The 20,379-nt window shown below is 38.6% G+C and overlaps 1 protein-coding gene across 2 annotated transcripts; it reads left to right on the top strand.

Moving 5' to 3' along the window:
• Positions 1-203: 203 nt before the first annotated feature.
• On the top strand, positions 204-18,468 carry rbm25b (RNA binding motif protein 25b). 2 transcript variants are annotated; one of them, XM_073856448.1, is made up of 18 exons: positions 204-306; positions 1,021-1,144; positions 2,776-2,825; positions 3,066-3,233; positions 3,364-3,421; positions 3,541-3,707; positions 5,689-5,874; positions 6,056-6,139; positions 10,095-10,363; positions 10,494-10,620; positions 12,029-12,118; positions 12,209-12,282; positions 12,596-12,746; positions 13,637-14,060; positions 14,133-14,426; positions 14,506-14,603; positions 17,720-17,767; positions 17,858-18,468. In XM_073856448.1, exons 2-18 carry the CDS (start codon positions 1,039-1,041, stop codon positions 17,948-17,950), a joined length of 2,487 nt encoding a protein of 828 aa, XP_073712549.1. In that variant the 5' UTR covers positions 204-306; positions 1,021-1,038; the 3' UTR covers positions 17,951-18,468. The 2 variants fall into 2 exon arrangements, with proteins under 2 accessions (XP_073712549.1, XP_073712548.1); XM_073856447.1 differs by having other exon boundaries at positions 3,039-3,233.
• Positions 18,469-20,379: the final 1,911 nt, after the last annotated feature.

Here is a 20,379-nt window from a genome sequence, read left to right as displayed (position 1 = left end):
TAAAATAAGGTAACTTTTAGTTCATTCATTAATCCTAAAGTCCGCTAAAGTCCTCTATGTTATATCATATAGCCTAATTCTCATAAAGCAGAGACGTAGACGATTTTTAATATTTGTTTTACATTTTTATAGAATGAAATTTACTTTTGTAAGTGTATTTTTGAAACAATCAGAGGTCTTTTAACTTGCTTGTTTTTTCCCAGGATTCCATTTCACCGGAAGCTGCAGTCTCGGTTGCTCGTTGCTTTCACTACGGCTCCGGTGAACTTTCCGTGTGAGAAGCGAGTTGATAAAGATTCGGTTTCCGTAAGTAATATTTATCGGTTTTTTGATTATCACATTGAGTCTGTAGTATTATTATTTCATACAGGGCTTTGTTTAAATCGTTTAATCCGATGAGAGAGTTGGAAATACAGTCGTTTTTTGTGCGTTAGCTCGCGGCTAGCTTCTGCCCGGTGTGACTGAAATGATTCCCGCTGATATTTTCTGACAAACCGGCCTGCTTGATTGATTTAATACCATTATATGTCATGGACGAAAAATCATATCAGTGCTTAAATATCCTAAACCTGCCCGTTCGACTAAGTTAGCTTAGCTAACTGAGATGGCTTGACACATGGAGGACTGTTATAGATCCGTGAAATCAGCCATTAACTGATATCGGGTTGATTTGAGATATTTTGGTTTATTTCAAGTTAATCACTGGCTGTTTAACTTAGCTGGTTTTAGATCTCGAGTTATTTTCATACTGGTTTCATGTTGATTTCTGGCCTTCCACGTTCATCTGAATCTGAATGCTTTATTTTGATTATGCGCCTTAACTCTATTCACTGTGACGTTTCATTGGTTAATAACCTATCAGGGGCATGAAGGCAGTTAATGAAGTTATAATATAAAAGTAAACTATTGCATATTTTATATAGGTATTGGTATTAAACAAACTCTATTGATATTAACCAGTCATGTGTCTCTGTTAAGTCAAAGTGTTGGTTTAACATCATGTGTCTCTCCTCTGTTAAGGTGGGTGTTCTGCCCAACATGTCTTTCCCACCTCATCTTAACCGGCCACAGATTGGCATCCCAACGATGCCTCCTGGAATCCCTCCACCACAGTTTGCTGGATTTCCACCATCAATGCCTCCAGGTAATCAAGATAAACCATGTGCTTCATATAAAGATTTTTGAACAAAGCGCGTGTGTGTTTGTGTTAACAGGGTTTGCATTAGTGGTCGACCAATATGATTTTTATAAAAATACTTATATCAAAATGTAGAAAGCATTGTGGACGATTTGCTAATATGAGGCAGATGTAATTACAGTAGATATGACACAAACAGAACGTTGGTGAAACTAAATAAATATTTGTTATGCATATTGACAAATATTTCCTTTTTAAGTACTCAAAAAATATTTACAAGAGTTTACTGTTTAAATAAGACTTTGCTACACGCTGGAGTGTTGTTCTCTGTAACATGACGTAAATGATTCGGTCATTTTGCTGTTTGTCAGACTTTGGCTCTACATCTGATTGTCTTTTTTATTAGGATTAACACATTTAAGAAAGGAAAAGATTTACTAGTGGTTTAAAAATAATTTATCTACTAATAAAAAAATAAAAAATGACTAATACCATCCACTGCAATATATCTGTCAATCTCTAGTGTGTAAAAGCTATGAATGGTTTTTCAAAAAAACATTTTAAAACTGATACTGAAGTTACACACTGCACTAGAGCTTGGCGGTATATCGAGTTTTGATAATATATCAGAAATATATTATCAAGATATGATTTTCAGTCAATATCGCACAGCCCTACACTACACTGAAACATGTTAACCCTGTTTATTTAATTTCATTGTGTATTGTGTTGTTTGTTTTATGTTGTACAGCAGAGATGCACCGATTGCAATTTTCTTATAGGATATTTTCTTTTTTAAGAACTATAATTGACAGCATATAAGCTACAAACAAAAATACACTTTTTTAATAAAACCCCCCGATATTTTCATCATAAAATAAATTATTAAACCTTCCACTTTCACCCAACTGCATTAAATTACACAATCTTATTTCCTTTGAACAGATCTTTTTATGCCTTTAGTTTGTAAACAAAATTAAAGCGCTGTTTTTGAAAACTTAGCTATGAACTTTAAGACCTTAGGGAATCCTTGGGATGAGTGAGGTTTAAGGAAACTTGCAAATGAATGAAATAACTTGAAATTAAACAACAGGGAACTAAATCACGACAACAAAAGCAGATTTTAGATGCAATCTAAGTTATTTACAGCAATAATCTGACATTAAATGGATCTGAACTGATTAATTAGTACTCCACCCCTTGACCTCATCAAATATATTATTGAACCAACATGGTTCGAACTTCAAACTACAGATGTGCGACAAAGTTACTATGTTCGGAAAGAGTCGAGACAAGCTAGTTCGTTTTTTCTAACTATGCATCATACTATGGTGGTTCAGCAGAGAGGAGTCCTGTACACGGGGACTTGGGTGGTCGGTCTTGTGAGGTTTTTGAAATGTGTTTTAAAAATTAAGAACTAGAACTAAAGCGCTACAATTTGAAGCAGTATAGCAAGTGATTTAAATGTGTAAATGTCAGGATTTCGTCCACTTGCAGTATTAGTCATTTTCTCTGTGTACCCCATAGATACAAACATCTCAAGTGGTACAACCGTTTATCTGCTAGGTGAATATCTCTACGATGACAGTGTTTCAAATTAGGCTAAATTTGTTCTGATGTTGTGAATTTATTCGCAGGGACCCCAATGATTCCCGTCCACATGGGCATCATGGCTCCAGCCCCTGCGGTAATTTTCCTCATTATTTAAAGAATATCATTCATTAGCTGTTTCTAGTTTGAATGTCTGTAATACATGAAAAATTACATGCAGAGTTCTGTAATTTGAATTCAAAATATTTAAATGTGAATTTTTTTTAAGTGATGATGCAAGAAAATCATGTACTGTGCAATGTTTAATACATTATTTCTTAACAAGCCAACAAAATTTTACCATTTACAGTTGACTAATGTGTATCTAATGGATCAGGTTCTTGTGCCCACAACGATGCCTGTGGTGAGTAAAGTTGCTGCTCCCAGGAAAGAAAGTGCAGCCCTTCGTGCAAAAGATGATGACAACAGCGGCCCCACGACCACTGTGTTTGTGGGTAACATCTCTGAGAAAGCATCAGACATGCTTATCAGACAGCTTCTGGCTGTGAGTATGACGCATCACTGCTGATCTAAAATGATGATGTCAATAATAATCATATATTTATTGGTCGCTATAATAAAGGGTTTTATCCATTAGCCAATCAAAGTATTGATATTGAGTGCTTCTGTTTCAGAAATGTGGTTTGGTGTTGAGCTGGAAGCGTGTTCAGGGTGCCTCAGGGAAACTTCAAGGTAAGATAAGACAAGCATCTCTATATAGCACCTGATCATATATCATGTAAGGGTTAATCTGCACAGGTCATGTTGTTTTACTGGCTCCTCACAGACAGTTTGTGTGTTTATTCCCTCAGCGTTTGGTTTTTGTGAATATAAAGAGCCTGAATCTACTTTACGAGCTCTGCGGCTGCTACACGAGCTTCAGGTCGGAGAAAAGAAACTGCTGGTTAAAGTCGATGCCAAAACTAAAGCTCAGCTGGATGAGTGGAAGGCAAAGAAGAAAAGCTCCAGTGAGAATGGAGTGAGTGTAACTTCACATACCTCAGATCAGGGGTGTAAATCAGGGCTCACATTACAGGATTTTGTCTGTACTTGCATTGCAAATCTTGATGCCCAATTCCCATTTGTTGCCTGTATTCATTTTTTTAATCATCTGTTAAAAACGACTTGTATTTGATATCTGCATTTACATTAAACACTTGGCAAACAATTCAAGGTAGACTTTACTGACCCAGAACAGCTTGAACCATAGCGGACGTACGTCATGACAATATTATAGAGCTTTATTTCTGTAACAATACACAAATTTTAACATTTCTCCACTAAGTGAAGCCGTCGTCCTCCATTGCGTTTCTAAGAAGAGTCATGTGATCGCAGGCGGTGCCCACCTGAGTTGTCGTCATTTGCCTATGTCACATTTTCAATGAGATGGGAATATTTGATCTGTTCGCTTACATTGCGGACACGAATGCATTTATGTGATTCATATCTGATTTATTTCCACATATGAATGAGGCCTGAAACCAATCGGGAAATATTGAAATGTATGCTTTTTTGCTTACACATTTGTCTATGCCACATAAGGGAAAAATCAGAATTGTAACTTTAAAGTTCACCAATGGTCCGATTCACGATTTAAATTTTTTTTGTGTGTTAGTGTGTATTAGTTCATGTTAAAGATATGCAAAAGGTACAAACCCCAAATTAAACGATGACACAAGTTATCGTCTCCAATGTAAATCTCTTTTCTTGGACTACAACAAACACACGGATTGTAGGCAAGAATTTACTTCCTGGGATTGGTGATGTAGAATAGACCGACATTATCATAATTCCCCTCGCTTCGGACTCACAGCCTGTAAGTTCACTTCTGTCAGTATTGCATTGTGAGCGAATCTTTCAAACATAGTAAGAGCATCACATTTCCGGCTGACGTCAGAGGTATTCAGGCCAATCACAACATACATATTAGCTGACCAATCAGGGACACAGAGCTTTTCAAATCCATGCTATTCAGGAAGAGAGTGAAATCTGGAGCTAAAAAAAGTGCGGTATGTGGAAAAATTTTTTTTTAACCATAAACCACACAAACATATTGTATTATATCAAATACACAAAATATTGTTTTTTAGCAATGAAATAGGTGCTCTTTAAACATGCAATGTAATTTTTTTCTCGCAAATCTTAAACATGCTCACACAACAAGATTCAAAAATCATGGCATGATTCTCAGGAGGAAAATCAGGTTAAAATCCTGTTGGGAATACTGTAATGTGAGCTTGATCGGTACCATCTTAATACTAAGATATAAACATAATAACAATTGGACCGCAGGGCTCCAGACTGCCACCAAAATTTTAAAGTGACCTGTAAATTTGACCTTTTTTTTGTGATGTGACACTGAATTTGAAAACAGCACATTGTACTTTCTGCATCTATCGTTAAAGAATTTATTAGTAATACAGCAGAAATTAGTAGAAATGTAAATATTTGGTTAGCATGTTGATTTACGGTGTGTGCCCCTAAATTTTCTAGTTGCGCCCCTAAAATTTTCAGTTGGGGGGCCACTGTGCTCCTAGTGAAAAGAGTTAGTCTGGAGCCCTGGACCGTTTTTTGATTCGCTGATTGACAGGTGGCTGTCAGTTTGGCTTGCAATAAAACAGCAATTGCATTTATATTAATTATTTACTTGAATTACTGAAAAAACCTGAATCGGTACACTTAAAGAATTTTTGATGCTTACATGCATAGTTTTTGGTGTGGTACAAAAATTGACGTGAAATGTCACTGGCCTAAGTTTTAATATCTTGAATATAGGTACAGTAAGTACACAGCCGCTATTGCATTGGAAATTCATGGGTTCAATTCACAGAGAACACTGATACTGATAAAGAAGAATGTATACATATGCACTGTGAATAAAAATGCCTGCTGAATATATAAATGCTCTCCAAGTTTATAAATGCACAACAATATACTGAACTTTGTGATGTGTCTGTTAGAATGGAAAAGCAGAAGAAGCCGGGGAGGATGAGGAAGAGGTCCTGGACGAAGAAACCAAGAAGCGTGACCAGATTGTTAAAGGTGCTATCGATGGTCTCATTAAAGAATATTCAAGCGAGCTGAACGCTCAATCACAGGACGACGAAGCGAATCGCCGCAAAAAGAAACGAGACAGAAAGGAAGAGGTTTGTCTTAAGTTCAGCTTCACTCTTTTTGATGTGCAACTATGCCGAACATTTGACAGTGTGATGTTTTGTAAAGTCAGAGAACTGAATATTTATACATGTATGGTTTTAAAAACATCAAAACTTCATAGTTCAAAACCAGACTAACCCTCTTCCCTGTTTTTCATCTTTGGCTGGTTAGGAGGACATCAATGCTATTGACATGGAAGATGACAAAAGAGATTTGATTTCCAGAGAGATCAACAAATTTCGTGATACCCATAAGGTAACATTCATGCTAAATTACTTCATATCACAGGTAGATGCAAACAGCTTAGGTCTCCAACACACATGCTTGAATAGATTTAAAACCCTTACATTTTCTTTATATTTTACAAGAGAAGTGATTGTGCAACACTGACAAAAGTAACATTTAGACTTAATTCCATCTAAAACATTATTAGATAATACAGCACAGAAGTTTGGACTAAATTTGGTCCAGAACATCTTTGTCACAGATTGTGTAAAGTATAGCGTGGCTCCATGTTAAGAGTCACACATACAATGCATAGACGTTCTGTGAAGTTCCCTAAAAGCTAATCTATTGATTAAACCCCACCATTATGATAGAGATCATATGGTGACTAAACCAAGATGAATCTCACAGCTTTGGAAAAAGTTCCAAGGATAGGATGTAAGTATGAGCTTTCCATTTTTTTCTACTTGTATTGGGCGCCCCCTTCTGGAGGATTTGCACAGGGGCAACTGCACCAGAAACTCAGTTTGGACCACGATTGGCTCATCTGGATGGTTTCAATGAGAGAGTGCATCAATCGGTGATGATGAATGATAAAGATTATCTTCAGTAGGTCATCACTTTCAATGCGACTATATTATAAATCTACGTGAAACATTGGCGGCCAGTGAACCTGTGCAGGTCTGCTAGTAAAAGTGATGTTGGTTATAAAGTATATATACTGCTGACATGAATAACAGTGACTTGGCCCACTGGGCTCTTGTGAAAGTAGGGGGCGCCCTTCCACAGCACGCAGATGCTCTGAAGACTCTACAGGTATGAGTTTAAGTGTGATCGTGTGACAGCACCCTTCATCTCTTTTTCCTGCTTGCACACTTTCTTTTTCTTAGCATGTGTGCTTGTTTTGATTTTTTTGCTATTTTCTTTTCTAAGCAATTAGAATTTAGTTTTTACATGGTGCACAAAACACAGTCCCCCTTAGCTGTGCGCCCAATGGAAACATGTCAATCTGGCATAAATCGCAAAAAGTTTTTACACTCGGGTGAGGTGGTTCTTTTAGGCAATATCGCAAAACTGCAATGGAATTTTTTTTCCGTATTTACATGTCACATGACGTCCTTAAAAGTCAAATGATCATTCATTAACTTATTCCTCGCCAGCTTTTTTTTTAAGTTGCCCGCCAGCATTTCTTGTGATTTTTACAAAAGTTTCGCAAAATGCCTTCCAGGAAAATTTTCTTCTGTATAAATATATAAACATACAAATATTTCAAATGAAAGAACAGACCCTCTGCTTTCAAACAAACAAACAAACCAAAACGTTTCGTCCTATCTTCATTTGTCTAGTACCAAATTTAGAGCCAAAAGCTGAAATGATTGCATTTTTGTAAAATAATTTTGTTAGAGATCAGATTCAGAATGATTATCAAAACATACAGAGAGTTTTAAATTAATTAAAATTGTTTTTGCTTCAGTTTTTTATAAATTGGGCACCATCTAATGGATAATAGCGGAATTACAGATTATCGTAAAACCTTGTCATGCTGCGTTTACACCAGCCGCGGCAGAGGCGTCAAGCGCGAGTGATTTCAATGTTTAGTCAATGTGAAGACGTGTTGACGCGCGTCAGGAGGTCTCGCGGCGCGAATGAGGCATTTAACGCGGCGCTGTAGACGCGAGTCGGCCGTCTAGTTCGCGCGAATGGTGCAAATTGAGCGTTGCCACGGCAAACGCGCGAGTTGAAAATTTTGAACTATGGTGGAAAAACGCGCTGCGTTAAAGGTGTAGCGGAAGATTTTCCCGAATTATTCAAAAGAACCGCCCCTCCATATTTTTTAAAAAAATGCACACGCAACACTCTCCCTCCTCCCGAGAGGGAACGCCTATTAAATGCGTGCACGAGACAGAGAGAGAGCATACAGGAGCTCAGTTCTTCTCTTTGCTCTGTTTACAAGTTGCTGTCGGCATGTTTACCGTGTCTGTGCGGTTCGTGACTCGTGCCAGGGCTAGCATCGCTAATCATAGCTTACATCAACTTTTACTAGCAGTGATTTTAAATGGATTTCTCCAAATAGCATGACAAAATGTACCTTTCCAGTAGAAACTTTGCGTGGGAAGCCCAACCTGTCCTTTTAGCTCACGCCAGCGTGTGAAATAGTCTCCCATAAACATTCTGGTCTTGTTTCTTTCTTCATAGTCCTTTCTCTTCTTGTCATACAATTCGTAGACACTTTCTCTCTTGCGACCCTCAGACATTTTGAAAAAAAACACAGCGAGAACGCAAGCTTCAATGAATGGTTGAAACCGTAGCACAACACACATACACGTGAAAGTGCACATGTGCAGAAAGCGAACCTAGAGGCGAGCACGTACGACGGTTATACGTCAACATATAATCAGAATGATTGACATCTGGGATGACCAATAACAGAGGTGATCCACCCGGAAAACGAAAATCTTCCACTATACCTTTAACCAATCAGGAGCTTGCTGTAGTAGTGACATGATTACAGAAAGAGAGCAGAGCCGCAGAAGCCCCTCCCATGACGTGAAATTTTGTCACAACTAATAAACCTATTTTACAACCAATTTCATTATTGACTTCATGTGGTGTCGCAACAACCAGCAAGCGCATGACATCAAAATATTGCGAGGGTGATTCTTACATTTACTGCTGTATGCTTTCGAGTCGCTCTTGCGGTATTTCAATGTCATCCGCATGTAAGAATGTGCGCCAACGTTTGTAGACGAAACACTCGTCATGGTTTTTGGAACGACTTTTCACAAGAACAAAAAATTGCGGTTAACATCGGTAAACAATAAAAAAAAATTACTTTAGAAAAAACACTAAAGTTTTGCGCAAATTTTTTTAGGGAAATCAAACTACTGAGGCTCTTTCGCCAGTAATCAACCACATAACCACTAGTAAACAAAAAACAGAAAAAGTAAAAATTCTGTACTGTCTACTTATTTCTTCACAGCTTTGTGACTTTTCCTGATGTTTTATTTGTGTCTCTTTACCCGTTTTATTTGCTTCTGCATAACAACACCCATGGTTAAGTCAATCAGGTTCATATAAAGCAACCCAACAGTGAGAGCAGATTCTTTATAAAAGTCTAATTTGCTTCTCAAATAATGGAGATGAAAGGTAATAAAAGCCCATCAGTGTTTCTTCTGCCTTATGAGAGCTGTTACTGATGCATGAATAAAAGCCTTGGGTGTTGTGCTGTTCTCCATTATATGCTATTATCACCAAAGTCAAATCTTCTGGGATCCTGTGGCGTCCCCCGTGTGGGTAAGCAGTTTCTACACATTTGTTGTCTTTTATTTCCAAACCAGAAGAGCTACAAAGCAAAACAGTATGCAATGCTCCTGTCAGATGGTTTTTCAAAATGTCTGGAATTGTTTGAGATTGTTAGCTGGCGTTTATAACATGTTGCAAGCAAGAGAATATATTTTGATTCTGTGAATCCTTTGACCTGCTTTTCCTCCCAGGCCTAACAATAAAGGCTTGTAGGGCAACGGGGGCGCTCAGAGTCGCTAGTCAACACCTGTAAGTGCAAAACAACTAGTTTCACAAGGATTCAAGCCTCTTTCTGTTGCTCATGTGATGAGACGGACAGTACAGCGCTTATTCTGATCCTGTTGTTTGATATGTTGAATTTATAGCTTAAAAAGTGGTTTCCAGAATTTCCTGTAAATGCGGAGCGTGTCTTGGAAATTGTAGATGCGACTCCATTTTGTTTTCTGTCATCTTGTGGAGCGATTATACCAAGAGGTCCAAATATCTGATACTTTATTAAAAATCTCATTTAAAAGAGGATGAGATGCAAAAATACTTTTGGACCCTGCTGTATACAGGTGACCGTGTGAAGGACAGGGACTGTAAACCACTTTCTCTATAAAAGTGATATTGTGCTGTGCGCTTGTCTCGTGTGTTTGTGAACCATTAATGATCTAAAACCTCCCTCCCGGCTTTCCCGCAGAAACTGGAGGAGGAAAAGGGGAAGAGAGAGAAAGAGAGACAGGAGCTGGAGCGCGAGCGACGGGAGAGAGACAAGGAGAGGGAAAGAGAACGTGAGCGACGGGAGAGAGAGCGAGAGAAGGATCGTGAGAGGGAACGGGAGAGAGAGAGAGAACGAGAGAGGGAGAGAGAAAGAGACCGGGACCGTGAGCGCACCAAAGAGCGGGAGAGAGAGAGAGACTGGGAGAGAGACAGAAGCAACGAGCACATCGAAGATCGAAGCCGATCCAGGTAACCGCACCACGTCACGACCGGATCTGTAACGTGTCACTGTGATGGAGCTCATACCACCAATGATAAAGTAACATACAGTTGATTAAGAATTAAACATTTTTAAATCCCACACGCTTTACGTTTACAGAGAACAGAGTCGTGACAGAGACCGAGATAAGGAGAAGAAACGAGATCGTGAGGAAGATGAGGAGGAGGCGTATGAACGCCGCAAACTGGAGAGGAAGCTGCGAGAGAAGGAGGCGGCCTATCAAGAGGTCTGTGTGTCTATCTTTGTGTTCACCTGTCTATCTCTGTGTGTGTACGTCTGCCTGTCTGTCTGTGTGTGTGTGTGTGTGTGTGTGTGTGTGTGTGTGTGTCTGTCTCTCTGTGTGTACATTTCTCTCTCTCTCTCTCTCTCTCTCTTTGTGTCTGTCTGTGTCTGTCTCTCTCTCTGGGGCTGTTTACACTTGATATTAAGATGTGATTTCATCGATCGTGTTTACACCTGGTATTTAAATCCGTCTCTTTTGTCCACTTTGACCACTTTTGTCCTGATTACTTTTTATGCTGCATTCACACCAGCCGCGGTGTAGGCATCAAGCGCGAGTGATTTCAATGTGAAGACGCGTTGACGTGCGTCTGGAGGTCTCGCTGCGCGAATGAGGCATTTAGGGCGGGGCGTCTAACAGTTGCGTCTAATTCAAAAGTGAAAGTAAAATGTGCATGTCTGCATGTGCATTTATAAGCCCCTCCCACCCGGTGATACCCTATCAACGGGTTGGTCACGCGCTGATTAACCGGTGGGAAAATTCTGTCACCGCAACAACCCTACGGTAGATGCGATTCCTAATGGTGCTTTTTGTGCATTTTGTGTTTGACACGAATATGCGGCTGGGAAAAATCTTAACTTTGGCAGATTTTCGCGCCGCCAATCAGGAGCTATACGACACAAGTTCTTATTTAGTAATTTAGTAAAAAGAGACTATAGTCTCAATATGATTTCTATAGAGACATGAATAAAAAGGACCTCGATTGGAAGAGTGTCATTGAGGACATTGGACAACCTGGTAAGTTGTAAATACACATTTCACTTTTGAGTCACGTGATGTTTATTGACCCGCGGCATTCCTGCCATTTTTTTAACTATTTTCCCGGTTACCAAATACAAACCGGTAACTCTCTCGATGGATGCAAGATCAACATCAGCCATCTTGCAAACAGACAACCGCATAGCACTTGCCCCTCCCACAAGAAGCGGATTAAGACTGTGACGCGCATCCAATGCTTGCTTTTTCCGCGCGTCTACTTCACTCTAGATGGGCGAATGCATTCAAACTGTTCAAGCGGCAAACTAGACGAGGTAGATGTGATTATGACGCCTCAAACGCGGCTGGTGTAAACCCACGGTTAGGGGATGTCTGTGAAGACTGGGCGATTCCCTTTGTTGTCATTTGGTTGTCAATATGGTTTTAAAACCGTTTACACCTGTCTTTAGTGTCATCCACTTGTGATCTGATCGACCGAAAAACATCATAATACCAAATGTAAACAGCCTCTTTGTCTGTCTGTCTCTTTGTGTGTGACATGTAGCCTTACTCTTACAGATCAGGTTTATGATGGTTCTGTACCTTTTAGTTCCAGTTTGACTTAAACGTTTGTTTCATTTGTTTCATCATCTAACAGCGTTTAAAGAACTGGGAGCTCAGGGAGAGGAAGAAGGCCAGAGACTACGCCAAGGAGACCGAAAGAGAGGACGAACGCCGCCGTGAAATGGTAAGCGCTTGTGTTTATATATAAAACTATTAATGACTTTATTATACTTTATTTATTTTAAATAAAAATCTGTTTCTTTCTAATTCTCAGGCTAAAGAAGGTAAACGTCTGAAAGAGTTTCTGGAGGACTATGATGATGACAGAGATGACCCAAAATACTACAAGTGAGTTCCATCAGTGATCCAGTGTCAGTAACTGACACTCTGTAAATCTTATACCTGAAGTCTGTTGCACATTTCAGCTAGCATCTAACACACACACGCACGGGGAGTCTTTATTTCTGTTTGACTTTATACTTATGCAGGTGAATTTGTAAGGTTCCCACAACATTTTAAGTGAGGCAAACCTCTTAAACTTTCACTAGGTACCATCTGCTGCCTGCAGACGTGATGTCATTTCTCAGCCTGACTCCTTGAAATGTGTAGGAAAGTCAGCTGATCTGATTTCAGTGCTTTGTCCTGTTTGTCTGCACTGCAGGGGCAGCGCTCTTCAGAAGCGACTGAGGGACAGAGAAAAGGAGATCGAGCTGGATGATCGTGACCGGAAACGAGAGAAAGAGGAACATGAGGAGATCAGACAGAGGCTGCTGGCGGAGGGACACCCTGATCCAGATGCTGAGCTAAGAAGAGTGAGTCTACTACTGTCCTGTTTTCTTTATTCTGCTCCCTGATTTATTAATGTCATTGTTCATACAGGGCTCAAAAGTGTGACCAATTTGGTTGCACATGCGACCTAATTTTTCACTGGTCCGACTTAAAAAAAATCTTTGTCTGGTTTAACAACAGGTGTACATTAGATTAGGTCTAAACCAATTAGATAGTGAAGGGCGGACACCTCCCTCCCTCATTACGGGCATTTCACATTGTATGCGGCAACCGTGAGTGTTTAGTTCATTTTTTAGTAGGAGACGTGCGGAAAGTGGCAAAATGGGGCCGGATACAGAGGTGAAGTGGAGTTGGTCCACACGCCTTGCCTGTGCATCCAAAAAACTGTCCCTTTAAGGACAAGGCTTTTCACGGCAGGCGCCCTTGAAGATAAATCTATTTGTACTAAATGCTGCACAAAACGCTTCCACTATACACGAGAAAGCTGTAGACGGGCGGCGATTCCGCCATGTACCGTGTAAATTGGCCTTAATTATGGTTGTGGACACATGTGATTGCCGCGAGAGATAGCCAAAATGCACGAAGAGACCGAGTCTGTGCGCGCAAGAGAGAGAAATAGATTTTAGAACAAACATAAAAGCTATAAGGGAAAAAAGGGAAATTTTTATAAATGAAAATTATAAAATACATGTATATTTATATTCTGTACATTAAACCACCATGGACGCCTGTAAAAAATTTGGGTGCACCTAACTTTTGTGCTGGTGCACCTAAGAAAAAAGTTATGCGCACCAGTGCAAAAAGTTAGTGTAGAGCCCTGTCATATGTGATTTGTTATGCTATAAATAAATATACTGCTATACATCATATAATCCTTTAACAACGTTCTTTGCTGTGTGTTGGTGTTATAAGAATGGAGGAAGAAGCTGAACGTTTGCGGCAGCCACCTATAAAGCCCGAGCCGGAGGAGGAGCGAGAGCACAAACCCTCTCGAGATGAGCGGGACAGAGGAAGAGAGCGAGAAAGAGACAGAGATCGAGACCGAGACAGACGCAAGGCAGCCCCGGAGACGCACGTCCGTGCAATGTCCGAGGATGATGACGTTGAGGAGGGGGAGGATATAGAGGATGAGGAGGAGGAGCCTAAGCCCTGTCTCAAGCCCACTATGCGACCCATCATGGCCGCCCCGTCCGTGTCTTCGGCCAGCGGTAACGGCACACCCAACACGCCCAGAGAAGAGTCGCCATGCGGCATCATCATTCCTCACGAGAACTCACCTCCTGATATCCTGCCACAGGATGAGAACCGGCCCAAGATCGGCCTGAGCCTCAAACTTGGTGAGTTTAATGAAGATTTGACTAAGAATAGATACAAGTTAGTTTTGACTAAGATTTGTTTTATTTCATCAGCGGGTGCAACTGGTAGCCCGGGACAGCCAAGTGTTGCCAAACGGAAGAAGCTGCCGGTGGAAAGTGTATTTAACCGCTTTGACGACGACGAGGTGGACGAGGTGCCTCGGAAGAGGAAGCTGGTTCCTTTAGACTATGAGGACGAGGAGAAGGGAGTAGACGGCGGGGCCGCGGGAGGTAAAGGAGTGAACACGGAGGAGAAACGCAAACACATAAAGAGTCTTATCGAGAAAATCCCCACTGCCAAACCAGAGCTCTTTAATTACCCACTGGATTGGTCTGTCGTTGACACGGTGAGACATCTGCTCGGGTTTCATATCTTCTGCTCCTTATTTCTCAGGCACTGATGTGTTTGTGTTTTGATGGTGCACGGCTCTGATGGAGAAACGCATTCGACCGTGGATCAATAAGAAGATTGTAGAATACATCGGTGAAGAAGAGGCCACGTTAGTTGACTTTGTTTGCTCCAAGGTAAATGGCTGCATTCATTTACTGTTGATGTGCTGACTTTTCTCATTGTGTTCTGAAGTTAGCTTATGCCAAGGATTTTAAAACGCCTGATTTAAGCCCAATTGAGCTCGCCAACAGGCTGTAATCAGGGGGAACAGTGTGTGTTTAGTGCTCGCCTATCAACTTGTGTGAATACCAGACAAATTAGCTATAGCCACTGGGAGTGAGACATGGGTTAGGGTTAACCGCCCAGCTGATCCATTCTTTCGCCCATATTTTTTGTTTTGTTTTTGGGGGGGGTTCCAAGCAGATCATCAGCAAACAGCTTACTAGGGCTGCAACTAACCATTATTTTCATAATCGCTTTATTGGGCTTGAACGTTACTCCATTACATTACCCCATTAATGATTACTCCATAACTTTTTTTCATGTATTATTTTTAAATAAGGCACTAAATTAGGGTTTCCATATGCAGAAGTCTAGTTTTAAAAGTTCATAAGCCACACATAACTAAAGAGTTTTACTAATATAATCTTTTTGATTTTGATATTTTGAGCCTTAAATAAACACTTTTTTTTGAAGCTTTTACAAAGTAAAATTTTTTTACATACGTCACAACATAAACAAATTGATTCAAATTGAGGAAATGTTGCCACCGATAAGTAAACTGAAGCATCAACTAATTCAAAAACATATAAAACACTTTGTTTGTTTTGATAATTGTTCTGAATCTGATCTTTAACAAAATTCCTTTACAAAAATGCAATTATCTCAACTTTTTGCTCAAAATTTAGTATTTTTGAAGAAACCTATCCATATTTGAGAGGTGAAAAGAGAACAACCTTTTTTCCTTTTTGTGTTCCTTTGTTTTAAACTAGTCTTTTCTTTTATTTGATATACTGTATGTTTATATATTTGTGAAAGAAAATTTTCTGGAATGGCATTTTGTAAAACTTTTGTGAAAATGCTGTCAGGGAAAGGGTTAAAAAGAGACTTGGTTTTTGTGGTTCATACTATTTATATGAAAACCTTACAAGAATTAAACAAATAAACTAATTGATATTAAACAAAATTTAAACCTTTATTAACCAGCGTCCGTTTGCGCTATTGCTTCTGTCATTATCCTGTCAGGGTTGCCAGATCCGCGTAACAAAGCCAGCCCAATGACCATTCACAGCCCAAATAGAAACAACTAATGAACCAAATCCTTCAATCTCTAACCCTGTAGAAAAACATTAACCTGCTGAAACTGTTTAAAGTTCCCGTTCTTTCTGTGTTTTTGAAGCTTTGATTGTGTTTATAGTGCTCAATATAACTTTTGTTCATGTTTCACGTGTAAAAAACAGCAGTATTTTTCACACAGTTTACTTATCAGGGGTGCGTTTCCCAAACAATGGCGTAACTCGCTGCTGAACCAACATGGTATGATGCATAGTTGGAGAAACTAACTACCTTGTCACGACTGTTTCCCGAAAGCATAGTAACTTTTTCGCACATTCGTCGTTTGAACCATGTTGGTGAAGTACTAATTAATCTGTGCAAATCAATTTAAAGTCAGATTACTGCTGTAAAAAACATATATTGCGTCGGAAGACTGATTTTGTTATCGTGATTTACTTATCTGTTGTTTAAAGATATTTAATTCATGCGCAAGTTTCCTTTTACGTCACTCCTCCCAGGGATTCCCCAGGGTCTTAAAGCTCACAGGACTGCGCACATGCGCAGTTTTCAAATGCGGCACTTCAATTCTGTTTACAAACTTGAAGACGTAAAATACATTTTTTATACATTTAGAATGATGGATATAGACTGTACTACATGTTTTTTTGCTTATTTTGTCCAAAAGCATGATCAACGTAAGTCTACATATTATAACAACAAACGACAGGCGAAGAGCTGTAATTTACACATCACACAAGTTTGCGAATGTTTGTTTGATTTCGGGAAACACCAAATCCTTGACCTTCGTCAGTAACGACATAACTTACAACAGTAGTTGGCTACCGGTTCTTTTGGGAAACACATCCCTGTATATCACTGTTTTCACTTTCCTCAAAGCAGGCTGATGTCTTCCTTGTTCTATGAAGTCCCTCCTTCAGAAATACATCTCGAGTTCTGATTGTGTTGTTTGTTTGGTGTGTTGTGATTCGATAGCAGCTTAGCTTGCCGTTAGCTTAGCTGGCGACTGACGTATTCCTGTGGGCGGACTTTATTCAAAAACTGTTCTAGTGACATCATTAAAGCAGGAAGTAGAGGACTGTAGTCCAAACCGGCCATTCGCTGTAGGCTTTGAAAGGGAAATTCTGTTAAAGAAAATATATCGCCTGACAGTGAACCTTGAGCTTTATCATTTTACAGATATTATTTATTCTATTATTGCAACATTACACACTAACTAGGGTTTACAAATGGAATCAGAAAGAACGCGACCTTTAAAAGAAACCCAACTCGCAACTGCGCTTAAAGGCCGAGGACCTGGCAACGCTGCCTTGCTTTTAAACAAGCTGCAAGAAGAAGAGGCCAAATAATCTATAATGAAATTAATTGACAACACTTAGGCCCAAGTTATAATTGTGTGTAAGGTCTATGCTGTTGGTTATCTGTACCCTGTGTGTAGCTCTATGTAGCCTGATGTGCATTTTGCCAAATTGTTTTGTTCTACACGGACCATAAGTGCTGTGATTGGTCCACTAGAACCCCTCCTGTCAGGTAAAAAAAATCGCATCATGGGTATTTCAATTTGCGACGGTGAGAACAAAGATGAGCCAAGTTGATGAGTGGTTTAACTCAAATTGCAACAAAATGTGAGCCCTTTAGTTGTTGCAGCCATAGCGCTAATATCTTTCTGATGTCCATTTTCAAATAAACAGTTCTTGTTTCCCGTTCCAGTTCTCGCATGTTTTTGTGACAAACCGTCGTTTAGGGACCAGATAGAGTTGATCTCAAATTCATCGAGGTGTTCACACTACATGAACTAAGACTTAAGACTTTACAAAGACCAAGTCCTGTAGTCTGAACAGCACAGTGATCGTCTGATGTTTAAAGTTGTGGTGTAGTGTAACTTGACATACGAGTCCACTGCAGGATTTAAGACATTAATGTCAAGTCTTTTAACAGTGACTGTCTCTCTTTTCAGGTTATGGCCCACAGTACTCCACAAGGCATCTTAGATGATGTTGCTATGGTAGGTTGAGTCTTTCATTCTTGGTTAGTCAAAGTATTTCTAATGCACCGTTTAGCAACAATATCTCACTGTTGAAATGTTTCTCCGCAGGTGCTGGATGAAGAGGCAGAGGTCTTTATAGTTAAAATGTGGAGGTTATTGATTTATGAAACCGAGGCCAAGAAGATCGGACTTGGGAAATGAACGAGCACTCAAAACTAATGAACTTGCATTTTACTTGCTGTTTGGGCTGATCTAGGCTCAAAAACAACCTGGGAAAACTCGAGCATTCTTTTGAAGTTTTAATTTCTCACATCCCAGCCTCCTCCTCCTCCTCTCCTCTATAAGACTGACTTGAGTTTCATCACTGAGAGGAAGAGGTTTGATTTCTCAGGGTCTTCCTGTTGAATCCATCACATTAGCTTCATCTTTGCCTGATTAGAGTAGCAGATCTTTGAGTTGGGTGACCCATTGTAATTGTTACTCTTTCTCAGTTGCCAATCATCTGGGATGTAATTTTACTGATTTGTCCTTTTGGTAGCCCTCCAACCGTACCAAAGAGTTTTTCCCCAGTTGTTCTGCTTATAAACAGAAGTGGATTGGACCTGAACACTGTTTAGAAGGTCTCGGGCTGAACTGATTGACATGAACACGATTGTCTTTGTTTTGTACTTACAGTGGATGTGTTTTCAATAAAAGTGATCTTTTTTTTTTTAGTAAAAGTGTGTACATTATTAATGTGTAGTTTTCTGATTTCACCTTGCAGAATCAGTCAACAGCAACATGCACTAATTTTGTACTCGAGTACTAATGACTAATTTTGTATATTAAGAAAATATAGTTTGGTAGTTATATTAACGCAATTCTGAAGATAAGATTTTCTGAATGTTATTCATTTATATTAATGACTTCACTGTGAAAAGTGAACATTTGGATCAACTTAATAAATTTGATAAGTTTAACATGTGTTTAAGTGAAAATTGGAAAACTTTAAGGTATAACCAATTTAAGTAATTTTTTTTAAAGTTGATCCAACTTTTCACCGTTTACAGTGCATTAATATTGAAAATTAAACTAGTCATGTTTCTTTACATTTTCTATACACAGAGCACAAATTTATAGCATTTTCTTCTCTTCTGATTGACAAGATATTTTGGACATGACTATCTGTACAATAACATGGCTGTTTTAAACTATCGGCCGATAGTGTGAAAATTAGCTTAAATCAGCTGATACAGATTATTGGCTGATGTATCGGTGCATCTTTAGTATTGAGTATACTTTTTCAAGTGCACTAAGCTACTATTGAAGTAGAACTGTACTTTAATTTGTAGGGTATAACACTTACACTATTTGGCATAAAAATAATGCATTAAAATGTGCTTACTGGCATTTAAGTATATTTTAAGTACATTCAAGTATACTACTTTTTTTTACCTGGGACAGCCTAAAGAGTTTGAAAAGTCTGAGGAATGTAAGTACTGTGGATGATGTTAAATGGAATCTTTCTATCCATTTATATCCCAAGAGAAGAAGTGTACTTGAATATACTAAAACTATACTTCAATTCTAGCAAGTCTGTCTTTAGTGCTTTTTTAAATTATACAAATATACTTATTACACTGCAAATGACTTTCTTAGTATTTTTTGTCTTGTTTTCAGTAGAAATATCTAAAAATTCCCAAATGAAGATGCTCCCCCTTGATGAGCAAAACGACCAAGAAAACAAGTCTAGCCTTTGGACCAAGAATATCAAATTTAAGTGATTTTTTGCATAAAACAATCTACTAACGGGGTACACAAATTTTTCTTGAATTTAGTGTTTAAGAAAAATGTTCAAGATTTTTTTGCTTACCCCATTGGCAGGTTTTTTTGCTTGTTTTATGCACAAAATCACTTAAATTTAATATTTTTGGTATAGAAACTAGACTTATTTTCTTGGGTCATTTTACTCATCAAGAAAAGCATCTTAATTTAACAATTTTCAGATATTTTTACTGAAAACAATGCAAAAATACTAAGAAATTATTTTCTTAAAATCATTTCTTTGCAGCGTACAGTTCTTCAAGTAATACTTAGATTTTTAGTGTATTGAAATAAATGGTCTTAAGAAAGCACAGAGTACACATAGATGTTAAACTTTTCTAGACTGTAAAAAATACTTTGCTGCCTTAAATTTTTTTGTTGAATCAACTCAACAAGTCATTTCAACTTACTATTATTTATCTTGACTAGAGATGAGTTGTTATAACTTATAAAATATAGTTGAGAAAAGTCAACTTAGTTTTACAAGTTGTAACAATTCATCTCTGTTGACATGACTTGCTAAAAATTTTAAAGCAGCAAAGTATTTCTTACAGTGTACGAAAAAATGCTGTTTTATATTAAATAAAAAATTAGTGCATAAAATATAACATTTACTTGGTGTATTTTGGACCTTGGATTCTTGGGTCAATGTTGTGATTTGTTAGGTTATTCAAAAATAATACCTATAAACAAAGAGTTTGTTCATTTCTAAGGTGGTAAGTACTTCTTTTTTTAAAGGATTTAAAGAAGCAAACGTCGAAGCATTCAAAGTTAGTCTCTAATTTTTTAAATGGTAACATTACTTTGATCTGTTTTTGATGTCTTTT

This window comes from Misgurnus anguillicaudatus, chromosome 18 (genome assembly GCF_027580225.2).
Source record: "Misgurnus anguillicaudatus chromosome 18, ASM2758022v2, whole genome shotgun sequence".
Lineage (NCBI taxonomy): Eukaryota > Metazoa > Chordata > Actinopteri > Cypriniformes > Cobitidae > Misgurnus > Misgurnus anguillicaudatus.
The sequence above is the reverse complement of the archived record's forward strand: the minus strand, read 5'-3'. Positions and strand labels throughout refer to the sequence as shown.